Source organism: Equus caballus, chromosome 9, assembly GCF_041296265.1.
Source record: "Equus caballus isolate H_3958 breed thoroughbred chromosome 9, TB-T2T, whole genome shotgun sequence".
NCBI lineage: Eukaryota > Metazoa > Chordata > Mammalia > Perissodactyla > Equidae > Equus > Equus caballus.
In genome coordinates, this window is record NC_091692.1 from 59,149,979 (window position 1) to 59,176,988 (window position 27,010).

At 42.6% G+C, this 27,010-nt stretch overlaps 1 protein-coding gene across 1 annotated transcript in view; it reads left to right on the forward strand.

Moving 5' to 3' along the window:
- Nucleotides 1–4,340: 4,340 nt before the first annotated feature.
- The window catches only part of LAPTM4B (lysosomal protein transmembrane 4 beta), a 67,662-nt gene continuing 44,992 nt past the window's right edge, over nucleotides 4,341–27,010 (forward strand). Inside the window, exons 1-2 of the mRNA XM_023648334.2 lie at nucleotides 4,341–4,713; nucleotides 26,752–26,863. Of these exons, the coding sequence (XP_023504102.2) occupies nucleotides 4,615–4,713; nucleotides 26,752–26,863 (211 nt within the window). The 5' untranslated portion in view covers nucleotides 4,341–4,614. The remainder of the gene's footprint in view (nucleotides 4,714–26,751; nucleotides 26,864–27,010) is intronic.

The window sequence follows — 27,010 nt, forward strand, 5'->3', positions numbered from 1 at the left end:
AGGACTTTTTGCTGCTTACATCTCCAAAAAGAGCAGACCGCCAAACAGGGCCACAGGGGGGTTGCACCTGGGGACGGGGGCACAGCAAGGTGGAACTGTAGGAGTTGGCTTATTACGGGAAACGGGGTGAGTTTAGCTAGATCTCCAGGGCTTCCTGGGGATTGGGCATTTTGAATAATTCTGTGGACCCAAGGAAGAAAGGGCCATCCCTGGGTGTTAGGTCTCTGGGGTCACTGGTCTTGGGTAAGTAAATATTGCACCTGGGCGTGTTAGAGCCTGATAAGAGAAGTAGCTGGAGTGGGGGAAGTTAAGGGAATTTTCCTGTGAAGGGAAATTAAGAGTTTTTAGCTATGATTTCAAAACTGGGTCAAGATGGCACCTGTGAAATATTTTATTACAGTAACCAATTCCCTGCATTACATTCCCCCAGTTTGAAATATCTAGAACAGTTTCTATTTTCCTGATTGGACTTTGACTAATACAAATGTATTTGATTGTCTTCCAAATCTTTAAACATTGATAAACTATATAGAGTGCCATATCAATATCACTATTAATCAGAATGCTGTTGCTTTATTGTTAGCCACAACATCTACCGCTAACGACTCCCTCTGCCTACCTTTGTCTGTCTCGTTATTTTATGTTTCTTGGAGGCAGAGTTTGAATCTTATGCACTCTTTCTCACAACCCCCAGGTTAGAACCTGACCAAACCCCGAATTTGTGTTTTAATAAATCTATGATTAATTACATGGGTCTCTGAGAGCACATCAATCAGGATTTTTGACTTCCACCTTGGCTGCAATCCAGGGCTGGAGCCAGCCCCACATTCTGACCTTCACAGTCCCGATCCCCAACTGGGACAAGATCCAGATCCTTTAATGAATCATCTGGCATTCTACTTATTTTCTTCCACACACTCCTATAAAATTGGCATTTATCACAGCCTCCATGAGCAGTTCTTTGTTTTCTGACAGAAACAAGAGACTGCTCTCTCATTTTTTTTTTGTTGTTTAGTTTTGTTTTTAATTTCTAAGAGAGATATGAGGCCTATCTCGAAGGCCGGCTTCATGGGGATGTGTCCAGGGCAGTAGCAGACTCCTGCACTTAGAAGGGCCCACGTTTGGTTTAATACTCCACTGTTGCCATCTTGAAATTCTTCTTTTTTTTTTAAAGATTGGCACCTGAGCTAACAACTGTTGCCAATCTTTTTTTTCCTGCTTTTTTCTCCCCAAATCCCTCCAGGACGTAGTTGTATATTTTAGTTGTGGGTCCTTCTAGTTGTGGCATGTGGGACACCAACTCAACATGGCCTGACGAGCGGTGCCACAGCCGCGCCCAGGATCCGAACTAGCAAAACCCTGAGCCGCCAAAGTGGAGCGGGCGAACTTAACCACTCAGCCATGGGGCCAGCCCCCGTCTTGAAATTCTTAATACTTTTTCAATGAGGTCTCACATTTTCGTTTTGGACTGAACCTCACAAATCATATAGCTAGTCTTATCTCGCTTGTATGTACCTTAAGCTGTGACATTAATTTATCATTGAGTCATATTGGTTTAATATTTATGAAACTCTCAGAATTCAGAATTCCCATTTTCCTCAGGAAATATACTCCAGACCTCTCAGTTTAGCATGACATGAAAAGCTTTTCATTTTCTGGTACCTCCCCTACCTACACTGACATCCCCAGAACTTCCTTAGCCTCATCTCTCTCTATTCTGCCCTCCTTCCCTTCAAATGTTAATGCCCGGCTATTGTACTACTTGCTGTTTCTACACTTGTGAGTTGCAGGCTGCTGGTTCCCTGCATAGCTTGCTCCCATCCTGCCTGGGGTGGTCCTCTGTCTTTCTCCCTGGCCAACTCCAAGTTATCCTACAGGTCTGGACTTAGATGTCACCTCCCTGATCTTCCCAAAGCTGAGATATGGGGTTCTCATAGCATCCTGTGCTAAACATATAATTTCTTTCTCTATCTCTCTCATTAAATTGTGAGCTCCTTATAGATGGGCACTACTGCATGTTCTCTGAGGTGGCAGCCATGCTCAGCTCCAAGAAGGGGGACAGGGGGATGGATGATAAGAGGGAGAGAAAAAGTGGAGTTCAAGAAGACAAAGGAAAGGACTTAGGTGAGAAAGAGGTTGCAAGTTCTAAAGTCCAAAAGGAGACAAGGGTTTAAAATTCAGTAATGAAGGCATCATGGAGACAATGAAGAATGGGAGGGGAAGGATGAGTGAATTGTGGGGCAACCTGACCAAAGTTACAGAGGCTGTGGTCCTTTACTCTAGCAGAAAGGAAGCAAGTGTGGGCCTGGAAGCTGAGGCTCCTACGGATGAAAACAAGGCGACTTGCCTAAACAACTGTGCTACTACAATCAGTATTCCAGTTAAATATGCTGCTGTTTGAAAATGAGTGACCCAGCTGTGACTAAGCTCCTTGGGAAGCCTCTGTTCTTTTCTTGTGGCCAATCACCATATTTTCTTGCATCCAAATAAATACAACTCCAAAGACACTGACTTTAAAGGTTTTTTTTCTTTTGGTGAGGAAGATTGGCCCTGAGCTAACAGCTGTGCCAATCTTCCCCTATTTTGTATGTGGGATGCTGCCACAACATGGCTGGATGAGCAGTGTGTAGGTCCACACCTGGGATCCGAACATGCGAATCCTGGATCACCAAAGCAGAGCGTGTGAATTTAGTCGCTATGCCACCAGGCTGGCCCCTGACTTTAACATTTATTTAATAAACTTCACTTGCAGATGTGTTGTTTCTCTCTCCCTACCTCCTTTCTCCAGCCAGGTTTCCTCTACTCTCTCTCTCTTTTCTTATCTAGAGCAAATTGGCAACTGTCTGTAAATTTGGATCTTGAATAGTAAGCTTTCTGACATACAGAATTCCCTTGAATCAATGAGTCATTTGCATAATGAATCTGAAATTCTGGTGGGGAGGGAAAGGCAAGAGGTAATATGGGAACTTGCTGGAATTTATTTATTTATTTTTAAGATTTTATTTTTTCCTTTTTCTCCCCAAAGCCCCCCAGTACATAGTTGTATATTCTTCGTTGTGGGTCTTTCTAGTTGTGGCGTGTGGGACACCACCTCAGTGTGGCTCGATGAGTGGTGCCATGTCCCTGCCCAGGATTCAAACCAACGAAACACTGGGCCGTCTGCAGTGAGGCGCGAACTTAACCACTCTGCCACGGGGCCAGCCCCCTGGAATTTAGAAAATAGCACTCCCCATCCTGATTCCGTATTACCATTCGTTCTCAGAGCATGAATGCTAGTCCTATAGCTAGTTAGAAGTGGCTACGGGCATAATTAAATATTAAATGGAAGATCCCAAAGAGAAAATTGTCTTCTACGTGAAAGAAAACAGAACTTCGTAGTAAGAAAACAAAACATTCTTGTTTGATATTTCTGATTAATTCCCACCACGATGTTACTCATTATTTCTGATTAAGGGCCCACACCTGACCTTTCTGGGGATGACTTGGGGGGGGTCCCTTCGGATCCAGGTTTAAGCTATACAGTAAGAATGTGACAGCTTTACAGCCTTGTAAAACTAACCAGTCCTGCACTTCAGCAGCCTTAACATTCCTCTTCCTTCCTATCTATCCTGTCTTTAAGAAATTTAAATTCAACCAATTTTTCTCTTGCTCCAACTTTGACGGTGCTAATAATCTAACTTGTCTGAGATGCTTGACTTAAACAGTGATTAGAGGTTAACCTAGGACAAGGGCGCTTCGAGACAAAACATCAGATGGGAAGAAATGACCCTAAACTGGAGTCCTATCTTTCATTATCTCTTAATGCTCTATGTTGTGTCTTGCAGGGACCTTGTGGCAGTAATTAGCTTGATGATTGTTTCCTGAGAGCTGCAGTCATGATTAAAAATGCTACCCGAAGCACAGCGAGGATGTCCTTGACACATCCTATTTTCTGGGAAAAGTTTACTACCACAATAATTGAGCTGGGAAGCTGAGACAAATTGCTCTTGGTGGCTTCAGCAGTGGTTCAAAGTACTGCAGTTGACCGGAAGCACACCCGCAGTTTTCCCTCCTCCAGTTTGCAAGGTAACAACAGTGATACATTGCACCTACAGATTATCTGCAAGATAGAACTGGTCGGGAAGAAATCCACAACCAACGAGACTGTAAAGGAATCTCAAACCCTTGATAGAGTTACACAAAAGACCAAACGAGAGAGGGAAGGCCCGGAACTCCAGTGCGGGCCGACTGTGGGACTGAGCGACGGTGCAAGATGATTTATTTATTTACCCTGGGCTGGCGGCGCCCACAGCTGGCTGGAGCCTGCGGTGACATCACGGGCCGGGGCGCGGGTCACGTGGCCCGCGGGCCGCCCCGCCCCTCCCGCTCCTCCCGCTCCTCCCGCTCCTCCTCCTTCTCCCGCCGCCTTCGGAGCGCAGGGTCCGGTCCCGGCAGCCGCTCGGAGCTCTCGGGGCGGGCGCGGAGCGAGGGCCGGCCGGCGGGCGGGCAGCTAGCGAGCCGGGAGCGGAGCGGCCGAGGAGCCGACGGCAGCCGCGCGGCGGGCCCCGAGCGACGCGGCCGACGCTCCTGCAAACTTGGGCGCGCGCTCGCGCCACTGCGCCCGCGGCCCGAGCGATGAAGATGGTCGCGCCCTGGACGCGGTTCTACTCCAACAGCTGCTGCCTCTGCTGCCATGTCCGCACCGGCACCATCCTGCTCGGCGTCTGGTACCTGGTGAGCGCGGCAGACCACGGGCGCACCTGCCGGGGAGGAGGCGCCCGCGCCCCTGCTCTTCACACCGAGTTGGGTCCTAGTTTGGCCTCTGGGTTGAGTGGCGCTGGCGCTAATCCGCCTAAAGCTATATTATTAGAAACTTAATTCTCTGGGGGAGCCTGGCCGCGATCCCCCCCTGCTGGGCCAACCTGTGGCGAGGGTCGGTCAGGGCCCAGAGTTGGGGCATTTCGGGAGTGCGGGGTGGGCCTGGGGCGCGCAGAGCGGAGGGCCGCCGAAAGCCCTCCCGCACGGGGCCGCGGCGGAGCCCCGCGGTTTCCGACGAAAGTGCGCTTGGTGGCCGAAGAGGTCTCAGCTTATCTGCGGAGCACGTGCTTCTTGTTCTTTCTTTCTTTTTCACCCCCGTTGGGCTTCGTGTACTGACGGTTGCCGACAGCGTCGTGGGCTGACGGGGCACATTTTGCTGCCCCCCGTGGTCAGGGTTGCAGACCCGGCGTGCCCATTCTCCCTGCCCGCATCTGCCCTCGGATTTGCTGTCCATTCACTCCTGCGCACGTTGGATCCGAGTTGTAATGATTGGGGGTTCTTACACTCCGCGAGGGGTTCTCCCCACGCGTGTGCTGTCATGCCGTTACTCCTGGAAGGGATTTGCTTGTGATTTACCGCGTTTCAGTCCGCTCGGGGAAGCCATTTTACACCCACTTACTTTCCTGCCCATTGACAGGGAATCCTGGTACCTTACTTAACTGATGCCGCAGGCAAATGGGATTTTCTGTTTTTAGGTTGGCGCTTTTAAGATATTTGTATGGGGGTAGTGAGGAAACTTGATGGAGTCTTGCCCCGTGTCCGTGCCTGCTCCAGGTTGATTGTTGGCACTCCTAGACTGCATCAACACCGAGTCTGATTCCACTGCGTTTTGGGTTTTGTGACATCATGATAGAGTTAGACCCGAACCACTTTGCAGTGACTACCACTGCACCACTTGGAAGTGTCTTAAAAATGGTAGTAAGATGGCATATAAAACTTTTTAGTGAGAATAAATCTTGTTAATCATAAGAATTTTTTTGTCGGTTCATATTCAATATTTGGATATAATATGGGCATTATTTCTCATTGTGAACTGATTCCTTGTGCCATTTTAAGCAAAACATTTCCCGCAGGGCATGTGGTGGTTTCGGTGCTTTTTATAGTTGCAAGTTTCCTTTAGTCAGTGCCTATCACAGCCCGCACAATAGAAATCTTTGGCCTTAAAAGCTTTCAAACAGTTTTTTGGTGTGTGTGGGCTGTTATTGTGCAGTGTGAATGCAGATGGAACAGCAGCGTATTGGCTCAGTCTTGACTTTGCTAAAAGCTCAGAAATCCTTCACAGAAATTTTAAATTACGGCAAAAGGGTAGTAGGTGGCCTCAAAATAGTTAGTGCTTTTATTGATTATCAAGACAGACCATTTTATACAAATGTCTTGTGTCCTCCTTGATAATGTTCGACTCTGCAGACTTGCAAGTACATCAGTGAATGTAATTTGTAAAATCTAGGGCACTGCATTAGGCAAATGTATTACATGATCTACAGGAAAGATAAATCTACTTGAGCCCTGTTGTTGGCTGCAATCCAACCAGACAGTATTGGTATGAGAAAAGGAGAGTACTCTGCACGCTTTGTCTATTGTTCCAGCATGCTCTTTGTGGAAAGTAGTTATTGGTGTGCATGTGTTAGCATTTGGAAATATATGGCCTTTTGCAAGATAATTAGAAAGCTTTCTAGCAGATGGAAGAATGCCACTTTAGGTGAACCTAATAAATGGGAAACCTGGCTTAAGTACTGGTAATCTTTATAAAAAGTCTTTTGCATTTCATAAAACAATTTTGACTTTTTTTTTTTTAACAGTTTCCTCTCGTACCTTTAAATATAATTTGGTTATCCAAAACTTTGATTTACATGGACATTTTTAAGATGAGGGAGCAGGTCACTGAAGAACGAGGCAACCTCTCTCTCCTTCCTGTCCCTGCCCCCCTCCTTCCCCCAGCCATCTGGATGGAGCAGGGTCACTTATTAGGGGAGAGTTTTCAGGAAAAAAGGGTGAGGTGATGGGTAGATATTCAGATAAGAGTCCACTAGAAGAGCTCTTCCTTAAATAACAAATAATTGCTTATTATGCCAGGTAGGTCAAGTGGATCTTTTTTATGAGTTTTCTTTCTTTTTGGGGGGAAGTGGAGAAATCAGCTTTATTCTGCGAGGTTGATCTGCAGGGAGATGGGGTATGTGCCCTCAGATCTGTCTCTTCAATTCAGGATTTGGGGTGGAATTTAAGAGGTTAGGGAGAACAGGCTGGCACGTGGAAATGCTGGTGGAACAGGTTTTGATTGGTGGGCTTCAAGCTTTTATGGTAAGTTTCTAAACATTAATGACAAGGTTCCAAACGTTTACGATGAAATTCTAAACTAATTGTTTTCTGCCACTACCTTTTTGCTGAGGTCCTGTGTGCCAGATACTATACTAGATGCTTTGCATAAGCTTAATTTTTACATATTCCTGGTAAGGTAAGTTTTTTTGTTCCCATTTTGTAGATGAGAAAACCGAGGCCAAGAGAGCTTAGGTGTTTTACATAAGCTCCCATGGTTGGTTTGTGGTCTGATGTTTTAGTCTATCCTGTTTCCGCTGTTTTACCTATTAAAAGTTGTCTGTGTGTTTTGTTTTTGCCTTGGATTAATAAAGATTTCCTTCCGTCCAGTAACAAAGCATGTTTATTTTAGATATTTATATTAGAGACCATTTTTTGTTTGTCTTTGTTTTATTTTTTTCCTTTCTTTTACTGAGGCATCATTTACATATGGTGAAATTCACAGTTCATGGAATTGACAAGTGCATACCCCTATGCAACCCTCACCCCTAGAAAACATTTCCAAAACCCAGAACACTCCCTTGTGCCTTTTCCAAGTTAATCCTCGCCCCACACACCCCTACCCCATGGATGAGTTTTTGCCTGTTCGTATAAATGGAATTGTAACTATGCTTTTGTGTTGGGTTTCTTTCGCTTAGCATACAGTCTTTTAGATTCATTCATGTTGCTGGCCTCTATCGATAGCTTGTTCCTTTTCATTGAATATACCACAATTTGTTTATCCATTTGCTGCATGATGGACATTTGTATTCTTTCCAGTTTGGGGTTTTTATGGCTAATGCTGCTCTAAACATTCTTGTGCAAGACTCTTTGTGAATGTATGTTTTTATTTCTATTGAGTGAATACCTAGGAGTGGAATTGCTGGTCATTTGGTAGATGTATGTTTAACTTTATGAGAAACTGCCAACCAGTTTTCCAAAGCTGTCCTGTCCTTTTACACTCCAACCAGCAATGTATAAAGTTCGTTGCTCCACATACTTGTCAAATTTGGTGTTTAATTGTTTTCATTTTAGCTATTCTGTTGTGTGTGTAGTGGTGGCTCCTGGTGGCTTTTGTTTGCATTTGCCTTGTGACTAATGATGTGGAATGGTTTATCTTTGCTTATTGGCCAATCATATATCTTCCTTTGTTAAGTGCTGTTTATTGCCCATTTTTACTTTGGGTTTTGTCTTTTTTTCTTATTGATTTGTAAGACCTCTTTATATATTTTGGACACCAGTCCTTTGTTAAATATACATTTTGTGACTATTTTCTCCCAGTGTGTGACTTGTCTGCTCATTTTCTTAATGATATATTTTGAGGAACAGAGGTTTTTAATTTTGATTAAGTTCAATTTGTCATTTTTTTCTTTTACAGTTAGTACTTTCTGTGTTCTAAGAAATCTTTTCCCACCCCAGATTTGTAAAGATATTCTTATATTTTCTTCTGAAGCTTTATGGCTTTAGCTTTGATATTTAGATCTGTGATCCATCTCATGTCAATTTTTGTGTTATGATCTGAGTTATGTTGGTGTTATGATGTTAGAGTTTTCTATTTGTTCATTTAAAAAGGCAGCTTAGTCTCTTAACCTAAAAAAGTTGAATTATTACATGATCCTTAATAACTATAAATGTTTTTAGAAAGACAAGTAAAATGCTTATCCATCTTCATAGAGAATGAAGACTGACTTGTCCTGGTTTCCAGAGGGATCATGATATAAAAGAAATACTTGAAGCAGAATGATTACTTTGCAGTCTTCTGGGATTTCCTCTCTTTCTTCAACAAAACTTATTATTCTAAACCTGAATCCATTAACTTGCTCCCCAAATTTGCCCATACTCTAGTCTGTCTTCCACTATCTATCTAGACTTCCCAGCTAGATGCGTCTATTCCTCTTGCCACCTTAATCTCTTCCTTTATGCCATCTCCACAACCTGTTGATTTTTGCTCTGCCTCCTTCTTCTATCCTCCATTTCCCTCATTTAGGCTCTCGCTAGCGCTCACTTGGCTATTATAATACTCTCCTAGCTGGTCTCTGCTTCTAGCCTTGCCATCAATAATCCATTTTTTTTCCAGTCTATTATAGATGCAGTTCCCAGAGGTATTTTTCTGAAACAGGAATATGAACTTGTTATCCTGCTCCTAAAAACTGGCTCACTGTCCCAGGGAGGTCTGTGTATTTCATGACCTGTGTTTTTCAAGCCAACTTAAAGTGGCTTAAACAATTAACACACTGGTTTCTGCCACATCTCTTTACCCTCTCTCCTATCTCCTCCCCTTTCAGGTTATCTTCCTTTTGGGTACAAATGGCTGCTGTATTTGCCAACCAGTACTTAAACCCGAAATCCTGAAATTCATTCTGATTTGACAAACTTAGGTTATCCCCCAGAACCAGACAGAAGTCAGGGTTATATGACTGAATATACTGATCAGTTTAGGTCTGGGATATTTTCTAGCCCTCGAACTATAGATTAGGAGGGATGTGACCTGTGGTGGGGTTAACTTTACTCAAAACACCAGGTTGAGAGCAGAGGGATGAGTAATTTCCCAGGGAATCTGAGACTGTTATTGGAAAGAGGAGGAAAGAATGTTTGGAGGACAATAAAAAATACCTGCTGCACTCCTTAGGGGAAAGCCCTCATTTCTGTGGAGTATGTTTTAACATCAGGACCTGAATTTCTCTCCACACGCTCAAGCATACTTTGTCCTTTGTAATTTCTTTCATTGTTTTGCTGCACAATTTTCTTAGGGTGTTAAAAAGGGGTGCTTGTACCTGGAAGCACCTGTCATTGACACCTGGGTTGGGTCCCCCTTGTGCATATCATCCTTTTTATCATCATCCAGGTGTATTTTAGGAACTTAATCATTCAGCAAGTACATACTGAATGCCTCTTTGTGACAGACACTATTCATAGGGTCACTGGCCATATATCAGATTATAAAGGATGAAAGAGCTCAGAGTAGCTAGTCCCATTGGCTTTATGACGTCGCCTTTCAAATAATCAGCTAGTTCACTTTGAAAGTCACAGCTTGTTTGTGTACCCAAGCCTGATGGGTTCTTTTTATATCCTGAGAAATTCTGGTGTGATAACTAGTGATTTTTGTCTGGATAGTAATGCTGGATGGTAAAACCAGTGTCTTGTATTTGTAGAGTGATTGATAGTTTTCAGTGGGCTTTCGCATTTGCTCTTGTTTGGACCTCAAAGCAACCCTGGAATCAGGCGTGATAGGTGCTGATATGCTTATTTAAGATTAATAATTTCTTTCCAGCTGTCAGATTCTATAACTTGGCCCGTAAGTCCAGGCAAAATATGGGCTAATTTACTGTACTTATGTGTTCTTTATCACCTAGAGTTTTCCCTGCTGTGTTAGGTTGTAAAAGACTGAAATGCTAAGCTAAAGAGTGTGATTTTCTTCTGTAGGCAGTGGACAGGCGTTGGACAGAGGTGATAGGATGAAAGCAGGTTTTAAAGAAGATTAAAGTGGCAGGCCCTTTCGGTGGCTGGAAAACCAGAGAGGGTCTGTTCTAGTCCTTCGGATGGGAGATGGAGCAGGTACAGTTCCTTCCAGCCTGAGTCTCTTGTGTGCTAAGGGTGCGAATCATACACTTGGCAATTTTTATCAGTGAACGAGTGATACAAGTCTCTCTTGCCATCCAGACTTTCTCTGACTGAATTCAGGAATTGAATAGATTTTGTTAGTGAGAGAAACTAGAATTTTGAAAAATCTCCAGTGAGCCCTCTTTTCAAAGTACAGGATCTCTCTCCTGGTACCATATTCACCCCAGTATAAAGGATCAAGGGAAGTTCCATAAAATGTTGGCCAGTGAAGATTTCAGTGGTATTTAATATCTTTTTTAGCTTTTATTGCATGTTATGATACATGTTCATCAGAACATTTTTTTTTCCCTTGGGGAAGATTCACCCTGAGCTAACATCCATTGCCAATCTTCCTCTTTTTTTTTTGCTTGAGGAACATTAGCCCTGAGCTAATATCTGTTCTGTCTTCCTCCACTTTATATGTGGGTCACTGCCACAGCACAGCTTGATGAGTGATGTAGGTCCCTGCCCGGGATCTGAACCTGTGAACCTCGGCTGCCAAAGTGGAGCATGCTGAACTCAACCACTAGGGCATGGGGCGGGCCCATCAGAACATTTTAAAGACAAGCTGGCTGAGAAATAAATTAAAGATCGCTATCAAAGCTGTTTTATTAGTATCAGTCTCTCTAGGATCCACTTTAAATATATATAACTTTACTAACAGAGCATCAAGTATTAAACTGGTTAATGTGGGTTTTGTACCACGAAGTGTATTATGTCTAACTAAATGTGTAGTATATTTGTTTTGTCAACTTACTTTGAATCTTTGCCATGAAGGAAGAGACCACAATTCTCCCTTCCCATCCCATCCTCTTTGGGGCCGATATCTTATTGGTCAATAAGGGATGCTAGGGGAAATAGCGTGTGAGCCCCAGCAGCACAATTCACTGCTTTCTCTTCTTCCTCCCAGCTCCCTTAGCTCTTAGAAGAGCTTCTGGAACCGTGATGAGAGTTCTTGAAGAGCTATAAACTGGGTAACCCATTTTACTTGGAGCGAAATAAAAAGAAAGCAAAGACCTCACTTCTTCAATGCTCTTAGCAAACTTTTAAGGGTTTAGAGTTGCCTCTTTGCAGGTACAGCTTCCAAGGGAAAATTATTTTGCAGTCAGGGAAATATGTGGGGGCCAAAAAATGCTTGAGGAAATACAATTTCAAATTATTAGTAAAAATAAGCTTGAGCTTCTTTCTTTCCTTTCTGCTAAAAATTACGTAGCTAGCTGTTTCCTGGTACAGAGATGGTGAAGCCGTAACTCTTGGTGCATAGTAGGTACTGACATCTGTGTCGACTAACAGTAGAGGGCTTGAGGATTGCAAAAATGGGGGAGTTACAGGTTGGAAAAAGGAGCACTGAGGAGGTCACCTAGGCAAGGCCAGACGGGATGCATCAGAGTCTGGCCCTTCCTTAATGAGCCCTCAACCTTCCTGGACCAGATGTTGGATCTTGTCAGTGCTCTACACCTGAGTGGCTGATTCACACCAGCTGAACTCATAGTAGACTGACACGTAAAACCAGAATGCCAATTCATTAATATTCAGTGGGCAAATACAGTCGTTGAGATGAACACTCCTATCCTTAGGCCTGTGTATCCCTTTCCTTTAGAGGACACTAAATTATGAGTGTTGAATAATTTGAGGACTCAGTCGCTTTTCATGAGGACAGCCTGGTGAGGCCAGCTTCATGGGAGATAACATTCCAGACTAAAAAGATCAAGTCTCCAGGGGACAGTGTGGCTTCTTCCAACTATGAGTAAAGAGGGGGGTCTGTTTCTCGGATAGTGGTCTGTTGAGGGCTCAGTTTTGATCACCCCACCCTTGATCAGCATTGCTGGGCTAGGAGTCTTTTCCCTTTGTCCTCTGATATCTGTTCTTTTCTGTTTCGTGTTAATATTTACTTTAACCTCTGTACTTGTTATGGTATAGATAAAGCTGCTGTGACAGAGAGAGGCAAAAATGCAGTACTTATGTAAGATAGAACTTTATTTCTCTTGTATGAACAGTCCAGGGAGGCTTGGCAGACATTGTTCTGTGAGGCCGTCCAGAGCCCCGGGCTGGTGGGGCGGCTGTGTCACAGTGATGCATCGATTCCTGCTCTGGTTCTAAGGAGGCTGCTTCCTCGGCTGTGTGGTTGGAGACAGCTCGCCAGCACCATGTTTGTCTTCTGGTCTGCTGGAAGGGAGAAAGGGCACCTGGAGGACAAGCAACTTTACTTTTTAAGGATGTGAAATGGAAATTGCACACATCATTTTCACTTATATCCCAGTACCAAAAATGAGATATATGACCTAGCTGCAAGGGAGACTGGGAGGTGTCGCCTTTACCCAGGCATCTGTGTATCAGATGGGCCAGTGACTGTGAAAGAAGGGAGCAGATTTGGGGCTGTCTACTAGTCTGATGTGCCATCTAAGGGCGGCCTTCTTTCTTTCTTTTTTTTTTTTTGAGGAAGATTAGCCCTGAGCTAACTACTGCCAGTCCTTCTCTTTTTTGCTGAGGAAACCTGGCCCTGAGCTAACATCCGTGCCCATTTTCCTCTACTTTTTTATATGTGGGACACCTACCACAGCATGGTGTGCCAAGCGGTGCCATGTCCGCACCTGGGATCCGAACCTGTGAACCCCGGGCCGCCGAGAAGCGGAACATGTGAACTTAACCGCTGTGCCACCGGGCCAGCCCCGTGGCCTTATTTCTAAGATCCTGTTGCCCAGTGGGCAACCTGTACCAACTACAGGGGGCTTTAATTCCGGTCTACAAAACAGTATTAGTTCGCAGTACTTCAGTCTTCCTTTCTAAATTGGAGTTACTAATTCTAAAAATAAATAATTCTAAACAAATATTTATAAAAATATCACAAAAAGCATTGAAATAAGTCAGAAAAATAGTTATGACTGTGGATAAAACTAAGTGGTGTCCACATGTAAATGTGTTTTTCCCAAGGTGTGCTCCATTAATGGCGTTTTTAATGGACTATTTAAGAATTTTTAAAAAGATAAAATGAAGAGCACGTGAACAGCAATTTCTGTATGAAAACGCAGATAGTCATCCATGTAAGACACAAAATGCAGCTAGCTTATGGATCAGATCACTATAGCTGCTTATGGATAAGGACTTCCCATCTCCAAAGGAAAGAATTGTAAAAGTTTAAGCCTAGAAGGAATGTTGATGCTTATCCACTTTCCTTCTTCCCTCCTTCCTTCATTCCTCCTTTAGAAGATTTTGAGAACTTCCTGTGTGTTAGGAACTGTGCTAGGTGCTGGTGATACAATGGTGATTCAGAATAGATACAGTCCTTGCCAACATGGAATCCATGGCTAGTAGAAGATATAAATATTACTCAGTAACTAATATATATTAATTGGTAATCCCACAAATACATATTGGAACATAATTGTGATAAATACTACAAAAGAGAATGTGTGGCACTATAGTAAGGCATGGAGGGGAGTGTGGGGATAGAGGTGGCAGTGTTGGAGAGCCTGACAGTCTGTCTTTAACTGGAGAAATTAGTCCACTTATATTAACAGTGATTACTAGTGGATTAGGACACTTCATCTTTGTTTCTGTATTTCTCTCTTGTTGCCATCTTTCATATTGACTGAGTTTTTTCTCATCCATTTTTTTCTTATCTGCTATTTTGGAAGTTATGCCCTATTTCTATTATTTTAGTGCTTCACTCAATAAATTTTAACATGTATGCTTAACTTATCAAAATCTAGAGTTAACAATATCTTTGCCTTTCTTTTGAACAATACAAGTTCTTTAGCACCAGTCATTTCTTGTATTTTGGTATTTTTTTTTTTTTAGACTTGATTTAATTGCTTTTTTTGTTTCTTTTGAGGAAGTTTAGCCCTGAGCTAACATCTGCCACCAATCTTCCTTTTTTTTTTTCACTGAGGAAGACTGGCCCTGAGCTAACATCTGTGTCCATCTTCCTCTACTTTATATATGGGACGCCTGTCACAGCATGGCTTGGCAGTGGTGCGTAGGTCTGCACCCAGGATCCGAACTGGCGAACCCTGGGCCACCAAAGCAGAATGTGCGAACTTAACTGCTACACCACTGGGCCGGCCCTTGGTATCTTTTTTTAAAGCTCCCCAAGATGTTGATCTGTACAATCAATGTTTGTTTAGAATTACCCACATATTTATATCTCTCTTTGTCCATTATTCTCTCTTTTTCTTTTTGCAATCACTGTACTTTTTATTTTAAAAAAGTGTATTTTAGAGGCCTACCTGGTGGTACAGCAGTTAAGTTCACACTTTCCACTTCGGCAGCCTGGGGTTCACCAGTTCTGATCCTGGTGCACACCTATGCACTGCTTGTCAAGCCATGCTGTGGTAGGCATCCCACATATAAAGTGGAGGAAGATGGGCATGGATGGCAGCTCAGGGCCAATCTTCCTCAAAAAAAAAGAAAGTATATTTTAACACTCAAAATATGGAAAGTACATGATCTGTCATTTTCTTTTGCACTATCTTTCTGTCTGAAGTACATATTTTAAAATTTCCTTTAGAGAGGATCTGTTGGTGGTAGACTGACAGCTGTTCTTTGAAAATATCTTTATTTGGCCCTCATTCTTGAAAGATATATTTGCTGGCTATACAGCCCTGGTTGACAGTTCTTGTCTCTTAGTACACTGAAGCTCTCCTTCCATTGTCTTTTGACTTCTTGGCGGCTGAGGAGTCAGTTGTCGGTCTTACTGACATTGGTTTCTGATTCATTGGGTCTGGGATGAGTCTTGTGCTTTTACATCAGGAATACGCTCTGGGTGATGCTGAAGCTGTGGGTCTGCAGACCACGCTTTTGGTAGCGATGGTTTAGTGAACTCATACATTTCTGATGCTAAACTGTCTTACAGTTTTGCATTATGTAGTTAAAACTTTGACTTGTAGTTTTTATTCCTTCAAAAGATACTGAGCAGAACTACTAACTGAAGGCTTGGTGAGAAGAGCCAAAGAAGTTATAAAGAATAAACTTTAATAACAGAGAAATGCTATAGCACTTTTGTGAAAAATCTTTTAAAAATTTAGTTAGAAATTACAATCGGTGCCTTCTTTGATTCTTTTGTCATTTTTACCTGAGAATATTTCTTTGCCTGTTTTTTTTCTGCCAACAGTTTAAAATTAAATGGGAGTTTCTCAGATAATCTTTATTCTAAAGTAAGTTTGTAAACGAGAATAGAATCTTAAAGATATGTATTTACATTAGTAACAGGTAATTCATAATTTACTAGATAATCTTTTCATTAGTTTACTTTGAGAATTGCTAAGAACAATGATCTTCAGAGGCTGTCTACTTTTGAAGTATCTGATACTGTTTTCTTTTAACTAAAAGTAGCAATATCAGATATTGACATCACCTTCAAGAATGTTCCCTTGCCTAGATTCATAGTAATGAATATTTATGGAATATACTTTATGTATGGAAAGGAGAAAGTATTATTCAGCAATTCAGCATTATGATTACAAAAATTTCTTTGTCTAAAAAGATGGTTAGATTATAATATATCATTACATTTGATTCTAATTTGACAAGACTTATAGAAAACTTAGCTATCAAGGTGTACTTCAGCAGCTTTTTGTTCTAGAATTACAAACTGTTTCAGTTCTAGATGTGTATGCTTTTTTGTCTTTAATTTTGAAATTTGTTTTGTTTTTGGGTGTATTGAATGTATTGCTATTTTATTTATTTATTTATTTATTTATTTATTTTGAGGAAGATTAGCCCTGAGCTAACATCTGCTGCCAAGCCTCCTCTTTTTTGCTGAGGAAGACTGGCCCTGAGCTAACATCCGTGCGCACCTTCCTCTGCTTTATGTGTGGGACGCCTACCACACCATGGCTTGCCAAGCGGCGCCATGTCCACATCCGGGATCCGAACTGGTGAACCCCAGGCCACTGAAGCGGAACATGTGAACTTAACTGCTGCGCCACCGGGCCGGCCCCTGTATTGCTCTTTTGTTAGACGATTTTAACTCTAAAGTACAATATAACAACCCTGTTCTTGAATGGTATGCAACATTTATATTCTAGTGGTTAAGTCTGTGACTGTCTTCACTTTGAAGAGTTTTCTCTTCTGTTTTATGAGTTTACTTCTGTCTTTCGTGGACAGCTACAGGAATAAAGTATTTTTTTATATATTAAAACTAAACAAGGAATAAGTAATGTAATCGCTTCAAGCAGTCTTTCAAAGCATCTCTCATGATAATCCAAGTTGTTGGAATAGGATGGTCACAAATAGGGACTATCAGACCTCATGAGTAGAGGATATTAGAACACAAGGACCACCATGTTTGCTGAGCTAAACATCACTTGAGCATTTTGCACTTTCTCTTTTCTCTTCCAGATGCCAGCCTTCTAACTTTCTAGCACTTGATGCTTTCTTTATGCACAGAGTTTAGGTCTCCATAGGCTGTCCTAAACCAGGCTCTGGGCTAGGCCTATCTCTTCATATTCAGATATCCAGAATGTTCTTTAAGACATAAAAGGAATGAAGCATGCACGTTCTCCCCATCCGCACCCCCACTTTCAAGTATCCCAGAGGCTCTCTGGACAGCTTTTCTCTTTCTGCTCCCCCACCTTCTGTCCATTGTTCAGACATCTTTCTCATTAGTCGTGAGGGCCCCATCTTCTGAGAGCATACAGTTGTGTCTCAGCCCGAAAGTGTCTCAGAACCCAACCACGTCCTTTCAGAGAAATTGAGAGTGCTCCTGTTGCAGTGGCAGATCGGTTTCATTTTGCTTGCCAACCTCTGTTGCATTGAGAGTGGCTGTCTGGAACACTCCCTTGAAAAGAATTCTGAGCCTGCTGCCAGGGGATTGGGTAACAGAGTCACCAGGGCTTGTGAACTGGGTGTGGTGGCATCTTGGGTGGAACCTGGGTGACTGGAAAGAGCATGTGTGGCATTTGTAATCCAAGGACCAATGATAGAGTCTCAGTTGAAAGTGCTGTGGCCTGGTGCGGGTTTCCTCTGCGGTCTGAGTCCTCATGTGTAGAATGGCGTAGTGGTGGTCCCTTCGCAGGGGAGGCAGCCCCTCAATAACTCCAAATGGAGTAAGCAGTGGTGGTGGTTTGTTGATTTCATTCCTCACCCATGAGGAGGACAGGCTGGGCTACAAGGTAAATCAGGAGGACCTCGTTGAATTTGGGGGAAAAGAATCTCTACATTTTAAAAATTTGCATGTGAAATGGGGCTCTAATAAAAGATACAACTTCCATTTTACAGCTTAAACTTTTCCCTTTGCAGTATGTAACCTAGAGACTGTCCTTTGATTTATACCTTCTGCAATTTAGAACATCGATTGTAATTATAATCTAACTCAGAGGGCTCCCAAGAGATGCTTATTTTTATGTTTTTGTTTCCTTGTATTTTCTCTAACAGTTAATTCTTAGCCACTTAGTCTGATGCCCTAAAATTCTTTGTGCTATGATCTTTGTCTCTCAAGATTTCCAAAAGTCTGCTACTTTCTGGCGTTAATAAAGACGTCTTCCTGTGAAGTCTTTCAGCTGCCGCCTGTCCCCCAGCCATTAATCCAGCAGAATTCCTTTTCACTTTGAATGGAACATCCAGTTTATTTGACTGTCTTCCTTACTAGACGGCAGGCCTTCTTGAGGAGTTCCTGTCATAAATATGTGATGTTAGCATAGTGCTTGGCATGTATTTGTTGGCTCATAGGCGATTTTTTGAATGATTGAATGAATAAATCAATGACTCTTACAGCATTTCTTCTACATTTTACTTGGCTGCTGCTGCCTGTTTACCCCCTGGCCTGCTAATCCTTGGGGGCGGGATGTGTCTTATTTGTCTTGGTATAACCCAGTTTTCAAGCAGAATGTTGGGCACACAGTAGGTGAACTAATTTAGTCAATTTCTTAGGCAAATAGGATTTTATGGTAAATCTGGTTTTTTCTCCAGAATATACTTACCACAGTTGTTTGAATTGAAATAGCAAGTATTGGAGATTTATGTCAATATCAGATCAGGACCATGTAGACAGGGGCTTATTTGAATTAAAAAACACATTTGGATCAGAATTCCAAAGTTTCATTTAAAGAAATTTCAAGTAAAGTTTAAACATACATTTCATTTTGATTTGCCCATTGAAATTGGACCCAAGAGAAAGGCATATCTGCCATTAATAGCTTTTAGAAAAAAAATTTTCAAATATTGGAGTATAAAAATTAGCCAACCGTCTGAAAACAGTATATCAGATTACAATTTATATTTATTTTTAACCATTTTCACTGTGAATATTGCACACATACAGAAAGTACACAGAATATAAACCCCTTGGTTATTGCTAAACAAACGCCTGTGTATCTATCACCCAATCTGACCGTTCTCTAAAAGGTTACCCTAGGGGTTACAGCATATGGCCTTGACTTTTTAAGATCCCACAGTAATTGGTCTTCATTCTCTTCCTGGACAACGCAAGGACCTAACGTCAGTTCAATTCCAATTATCCTCTCTTGATTTATATGTTATTGCTGTGTATTTTGGTTCTATTTTGTACTCATAAGTATTTATTATTGTTATTGTATGTTATCAATATTTATAATTGCAACATAATTATCATTTTTGTTCTTCATTTCTTTGTACATCTTCAGCCTGCCATCTGGTATCATTTTTCTTTTGCCCAAAGAACACCCTTTAATGCTTTCTTTCCTGCTGAGCTGCTGATGACGAATTCCCTCACTTTTTTCTGAAAGTGTCTGTTTCATTTTCATTCTTGAAGAATTTTTGTTTTTTTAAAGATTGGCACCTGAGCTAACGACTGTTGCCAATCTGCGGCGTGTAGGTCTATGCTTGGGATCTGAGCTGGTGGACCCTGGGCTGCTGAAGTGGGGCGTGTGAATTTAGCCACTGTGCCATCTGGCTGGCCCCTCTTCTTTTGTTTTTATTAAAGCCAGCTGTCTGAGTATTTTCTTTTGTCTTATTGAACTCATTAATGTCTTGCAGCTCCGTCTAATGGATTAAACCCACCCATTGAGTTCTTGATTTGGCTACATGTTTTTTCATTCTAGAGTTTCTCTTTATTCTTTTTTAAATCTGTCATATCCCTTTTTTGGTGATTCTAGTTCTGTGCCAAAATTCTTGTTCTGTTTTTTCTTGTCTTCTTGCATGTTGTAAACATAGTCACTTTAAAGGGTGTGCTCATTAACTTCAGTATCTTGAGTATCTATGGTCTGTTTCTGTTTTCTGTTGTTGCTGCTGGTTCTTGTTCTTAGCATCCTGTCTCCTCCTGTTTCTTATATTCTGGACATTGTTTTTGAAAAATTGAAGAAATAATTCAAGGCATAGAATGATGTCTTTCCCCACTCAGGATTTTTTTTTTTTTTGAGGAAGATTAGCCCTGTGCTAACATCTGCCACCAATCCTCCTCTTTTGGTGGGGAAGACTGGCCCTGAGCTAGTATCTGTGCCCATCTTCCTCTATTTTATATGTGGGACACCTGCCATGGCATGGTTTGGTAAGCGGTGTATAGGTCCATGCCTGGGATCTGAACCGGCGAACCCTGGGCCACTGAAGCAGAGCGTGCAAACTTAACCACTGTGCCACTGGGCTGGCCCCTCCACTCAGGATTTTAATAACTTGTTACAGGGGCCTAACAACTGGGGATCCCGTTAATCCAGTTTCAGGATTCAGATGATGCAAAGTGAGACTGTGTCCTTGTACAGGCATGTCTACTTCTGGTTCACCTTCCTCCAGTAGTGAAGCGCCTGCAGGGTCTTACAGGAAAGCCGGGGGGATTTCTGCCCTCAGCCCCACACAGCAGGTCCTGTACTCCAGCTCTTGACTCCCTGGCCCAGCAAGGCTGTCAAGGGTGCTGCTCAAGCTCTTTGTTCTCATCCCTCTTTTCTGGAATCAACAAATGCCTTTAGGGGTATTTCTGCCTTCTCCTGGATCTTGACCCAGTAGTTCTTCACTGCCTTGTTAACTCTCTGATGGCTTCTCGCAGACATGGTTTATATTTTGTCCAGATTTTCTGGTTGTCCTCAGGGAGAAGATTGGTTTGTATTCCCTAGTTCACCATTGCTGAAAGTGGCAGATTCCTTAACTATTATTTTATTTTACTCTGACATTTTTCCTCTGATACACCTATTTCCAAGTGTTGACTTGAATGCCTAGCCAGATTTGCTTGTTATTGTTCATCTTCTTACTATTAATTGTTTATCTTTAGAGAGTCAGGTTTAATAATCACATTCTGTAACGTATTTTATATTAAAATGTTTTTGAAGCTTTAAATAATTTTTCCTGACTCTAAATGCAACTATGCTCACAGTTAGACGCTCTGGAAAATATAAAATGTATAATAATAATTAAAGATATAAGGCATTGGCAAACCTGCCACATGGTTTATAATATTGTATGTTTTAGTGATTTTAGTCTGTGATTTATACATGTGAGCATATTATCAACATAGATAAAATTGGAATGATAAAATTTTTGTACTGTGGTTTTCATTTAACATTATACTATGAACATTTTCTTGTTAATTTTTTTAATATGCCTTTTTTCTTCCTTTTTTTTTTGGTGAGGAAGATTGGCCCTGAGCTAACATCTGTTGCCAATCTTCCTCTTTTTTGCTTGAGGAAGATTGTCCCCCAGCTAATATCTGTGCCCATCTCCCTCTATTTTGTGTGTACGACACTGCCCCAGCATGGTTTGGTGAGCAGTGTGTATGTCCTCACCTGGGATCTGAACCCGTGAACCCTAGGCTGCCAAAGTGGAGCACATGAACTTAACCACTGTGCCACTGGAGCAGTCCCCTTAATATGCTTTTTAACGCCTTCGTAGTGTTCTTTTATTTGGTTGTAATATTATTTAGTCATTCTCTGACTTTTATTTCAGGTTTTCATTATTATAGATGTCTGCAGTGATCATTTTTGGACACAACTGTCTGTGCAAATTTCTGATTGTTATATAATTGTTATTTCAGTGGGTTTGAGTGTTCTTAAGTTTCTTTTATTGAGCCTTTTAGAAAGTGAGCTGATAATTGCATTTTACATTTTCAGTTGTTTGGATTCAAGCTGCAGGTCTCACTGTCCGTTTAGGATCTGACACATGATTTAAGGGGGAAGAGCACATTGGATCCCTGGAGAACATACAAGGGCCTAACACCACTTAAGCAATTGGACAGAAGTTGAATTTACTTACATATGGAAGTAATCATTGTCAAGAACAAGAAAAAAATGTGACACCACGGGAACACTTTGTGAATAGAACAGGAACAGTTTGTACACGACCTAGCAAAACAGACCAAGCGAGCCCAGTGTAAGTGAACAGTAAGCAAAGGAGAACATAAATGTGCCCTCTCTTTCTTTTACATTTAGATTAGTTGTGGTCGTTACATAGTCTGCGCCTGGCAAGTCTCCTTGTTTTCTTGGTTCTCATTTGTGGCGACATTTCATTCTTGCTCATAATTGATGATTGGGTGATTTCCATGTTCTGCCTTTCGGGAAGTACCCCAGTGTTCTTGGGGCTTTTTCTTATATTTGACCTTTTCTATCTGATCGTGTTTAGTTACTACCTTGGCTACTCTTGCCCCTACCAAGGTCCTCGTGGACGCTGTCACCTTATTATATCCACCTCATCCATGGTGTGCCAACTTCCCATCCAACGATTGAGGTTTTGTGTAATAATACACTAAATATGTGTCGGCACACAGACCTTCGATTATGAAAATGTCACTCTGTGATTAAAAGAGCACGGTAGTGAGTCATTTGTGACGTGTAATGACTTTATCATCACATCTTTGTTTTATCTCTATCTCCTTTCTCTGGACTGTCTCTCGAACAAGTGCCTGGATGGGAACCTGGCCCCAGGTCTGTGGTCTATGGCTTGTGAGCACAGAGAGAAGGGCCACAAGGCTAGAGGGACAGGAGAGAGGATGATAGTTGCTGGCGCAGCAAGGGCACAGCCGCGTATGGGAACCAAGACCCACTGTGGAGTGAGAAGAACACATGGAGCCAGGAGCCAGAGCTCTGTCAGGAACGAGGCAGTGGGCTCAGAGGCTGAGCAGCAGAGAGCAGGGTGAGACTAGGTGAGACTAGACACGAGACTAGGTGTCCGGCTGTCAGAACTTGAGTAGGCAAACAGGAAAATGGAGGGCTGGCCTGAATACCAACGGTTCAATAAAAGAAGCAGGGCAGGGGCCGGCCCCATGACCGAGTGGTTAAGCTGACACGCTCTGCTGGGGAGGCCCAGGGTTTCGCCAGTTTGGATCCTGGGCATGGACATGGCACTGCTTGTCAAGCCATGCTGAGGTGGCATCCCACATATAAACTAGAGGGACCCACAACTAAGAATACACAACTATGTACCAGGGGTCTTTGGGAGAAAAAGGAAAAAAAAAAAATGTAGCTCATATCAGACCACAGGAGTTTTCTAAAAAAAAAAAAAAGGCAGGGCAAGCTAAAAACTTGATTATTTGGACATCCTGCAAGCACTTACCAGCGCAATGTATCTGAAATCAACCTTGTCATAGTCCTTCAAACAATCCTTATTTCTGATAATGACGAGCTGTATTTTGTCACCCAGGCTCGACATATCCGAGTCTTGTTTGCTCCCCTTTATCTTTACTTACTAAGTCTCTAATAATTCTGCCTTCACATGGAAAGTCCTTGAGGTTCCAACCATAGCTCTTCCACACGTAAGACCTAAGATAAAGTCACTTAACCTCTCAAACGAGTGCGTAAGATGACGGTCTCCAGGGTTGTCATGAGAATTAGAGATGAAGTGGATAAAACCCTTAGTTTCTCAGCCAGACTATTGTGGTCATCCCCAGACTGACTTCCTGCCTCTGTTTGAGCCTCCACACTCTTCCAGCTTGGTCTTCCTAATGATCTAGCTCTGATCATTTCCTATCTCACTTCAACAACCTTTACGGCATCTTTGTTAACTGTTCAAATTCCCAAATTCCTATCCTGGCTTGAGGACTCTACACATCTGGCCCCGCCTGCATTTCTCATTTTAGCCCCTAACGCTTTCTTTTCTGTACTGGGTTCCAACCACACTGAACCACTTGCTGTGTTCGGCATAGGCCCCATCCCAGTGACCTAACTCCTACTTGAAATAGTTCTTTTCCACGCCTCTCAGGTTCCAGAACCTTCTCATCTTTCCAGTCCCTGTCCAAATGCTACCATCTCTACTGCTCCCCTGCGTGACCCCAGTCTCAGCCTTCAATAGTATCTTTCTCTGAACTTCCATTATTCTTTTTTAGAACTCTTGTCATGCATATTGCTTTATGCCTTGTGTTATTTGGGTACATGACTTATTTATTTAGTCATTTTTTGAGGAAGATTAGCCCTGAGCTAACATCTGCTGCCAATCCTCCTCTTTTTGCTGAGGAAGACAGGCCCTGAGCTAACATCCGTGCCCATCTTCCTCTACTTTATACATGGGACGCCTACCACAGCACGGCTTGACCAGCGGTGCCGTGTCCGCACCCGGATCCCAACCAGCGAACCCCGGGCCGTCAAAGCGGAATGTGCACACTTAACCGCTGTGTCACTGGGCCGGCCTGGTACATGCCTTATTTAATCGCATATTCTGAGTCCTGGAGAGTTCTTCCTAAGCACTCAGCAAAGTACCTGATCTGTTGTAGGCATTTAGTAAGTGTATTATGGTAATAAACCAGGGAAGGGGAGGATAACAAGCTGATTAAGAGTCGACAGGCCCACTGGAACAGAAAGAACAGAAAGCAGCTACAGAACACTTAGAAAGTCTGGAAACCAGGTGACTCTGATGCCAGCCAAGAGCTTATATGTGGTTCTTATTGAGGTTTGAGGAGGTGGGGGAACTAATTTGAGTGGCTCTTATGGGACAGTCACCCTTCTAGGTGTTTAACATAATTTACTCATTTGAAGCCCAATGAGATCACACTCTTCTCTTCCTTAATATTCGCCACTGGCTTCTTGTTACACTTGGAATAAAATCCAAACTCTGCGCCTAGCCCTGCAGCTGTGATTGCTTAAGCAGACTCCCTGCACTGCCTCCTCAGCTTTCCATCTTCTCTTACCCTCCCTGCTCCACCCCTTCATGAAAACTTCACCCATGAATCCCAAATTTATGCTTTTCCTTTTTCAACCTTAAAACCTACCCCGTTACAATAACAAAAATGAATACGTTATCCTTGTATGGTGCTGTTCTTTTTAAAAACACACTCTTAGGTTATTTCATCTGATTTTATTTCAGTCCATAATCTTTGGACCGACTGCCTTTTCCAAAGATAAGGGTGTAGAGGGAATGAAATGCCAAGAAAACTTGACAGTTTATCAAAGAACATCTTTGCCGAACGTCGGGTGCCAGTCGTGGGACTAATTCGCACCTTCCTGTAACTCTTAGATATGTTCAGAAAAGTTGTGTTCAACTAGAGTTTTGCTGATCACGTTCTCTTAAAATGTGCCGTGAGGTTTCTTGGATCTTTGGAGGGAAGCAAGAAACGGTAGTTCTCATAACCGCTGTGGGGAGGGTGACTGGTGGGTGGGAGTAGGAGGGAGATTCGCTTTCCACTGTATACACTTTTGTAGCCTGAAAAAATTTTAACCACATGCTGGTAGTTTCTATTTCAATTAGTGATATACATGCATACTTTGCGAAATTGCTGTTCTCATTAGTATAGGTTTTTTTCAAAAAGCAATCACACCATATTAGACAGTTTGGAAAAAAGAGGAAGAAAAATAATTATTCCAAATCCTACAACAATCCTAAAACAATCACTTGGGATTGCCATTTGAAATGGATTCTGGAGTGGATGTTTTGTAAACAAATAACCGACTCTCCGTTTGAACCTCTTCTATAAATAGGTATTTCCAAATATGGTTTTTATAGTAAGGATGACTTTAGTTAACATTGTTAGTAAAAGAATTTTCTCTGTGTGTGAAAGTCATTCATCTTTTCTCTCCATTTTGACAAGAGTAGAAACTCTATCATAAGTTTTTAAACTTAGAGAAAAGGAGAAATAACCCAGTCTCAGCTTATGCCTCCCCTGAAATGTAGGACAGCTGCCCCTGCAGCCCTGCCATGGCTGGTACATGTGCAAAGGATGCAGCAAGGGCACTCAGGAGGAGTAAAGGGAGCAGAAGTGCGGGAGGAGAATGGTCAGAATTGTGCAGGAGGCTGGCTGTTGGGTGAGGAAGGCGGTGAGCCCAGACGGGGTCAGGCTTCAAGTATGAGCAGGAGACTAAGAGATTGGCTTTGGGAATTGAAATTCCTGGATTTAAACCCCTTTCCTCCCTTTTGTTAGCTACCTGATTTGGGGCAATATTTGCAACCCCTGAGCCTCAGTTTTCTCATCTATAAAATAGGGATAATTTAATATCTCCTTCAATAGGTTATTGCAGGGCATGAGAGAGAGAATCCACGTAAAGCACTTAGCACGGTGCTGAATGGTTTCCACTTTTAATTATTAACGGTGGTGCTGTTTTTTAAGATAGAGACAGAGAAAGAGGAGCAGAGGTGGGCGATGTTAAGGAAGATGAATTCCACTTAGACAGCTGAGTGTGAAGGACCTGAGGGATGTGTCTTCAGCAGTATCCAGAACACAGAAGTGTGGGCCTGGGACAGAAAGGGGCTCCCATGTATTACTGCAGGAGTCACCGTCTTGGCTCTGCCACTAAGTAGCTTTGCATTCCTTCTCTGACTCTTTCTTAGATGGTCTCAAAGCTCTGATTGTCTGAGCCTGTGGAAATTGTTTGATCACCTGAAAAGTCTCGCGGTTGCTCATTAGAGTGTGCGTGGCTAATGGGAGAGTTTTTGTCCTTTTCTAGCCAGTGGCGTCAGGGCTGCCACCTATGTTTGTGACGCTTGTTTATTGCTCTAGGGTGCCCGGCCCAGGGGGGCAGTGAGGTGGAATCCAGCTGTTGCCTGTGCCCCAACCCGTGTGCCCTTGGCTGCATCTGAAGGGGCTGGCGTGTGTCTGCCTTGGGAATGTTTGCCTGCTCCCTCAGTAGGTGGCCTTTAGTGTTGGTTAAGCAGCTGTTGAAGCTGAACTCCACGTGGTCAGTATAATTTCTGTTATAAGGACTATATCTTGGGGTTGCTTGATTTTTTTCTTTCTTCTTGCAGGTCATCAATGCCGTGGTACTGTTGATTCTGCTGAGCGCCCTGGCAGATCCAGATCAGTATCACTTTTCAAGTTCTGAACTAGGAGGTGACTTTGAATTCATGGATGATGCCAGTAAGTACATCAGATAGCAGTTGTAGATATTTTGGTATTTTTGGATGCAGGGAACCTGGCTGCCAGTTCTTCCTGTTGAATTACTAATATTGATTCCTGGCCTGTTTGAACTGGTGCTTAACTGTTTTTCCATTGTTACAAATTAGA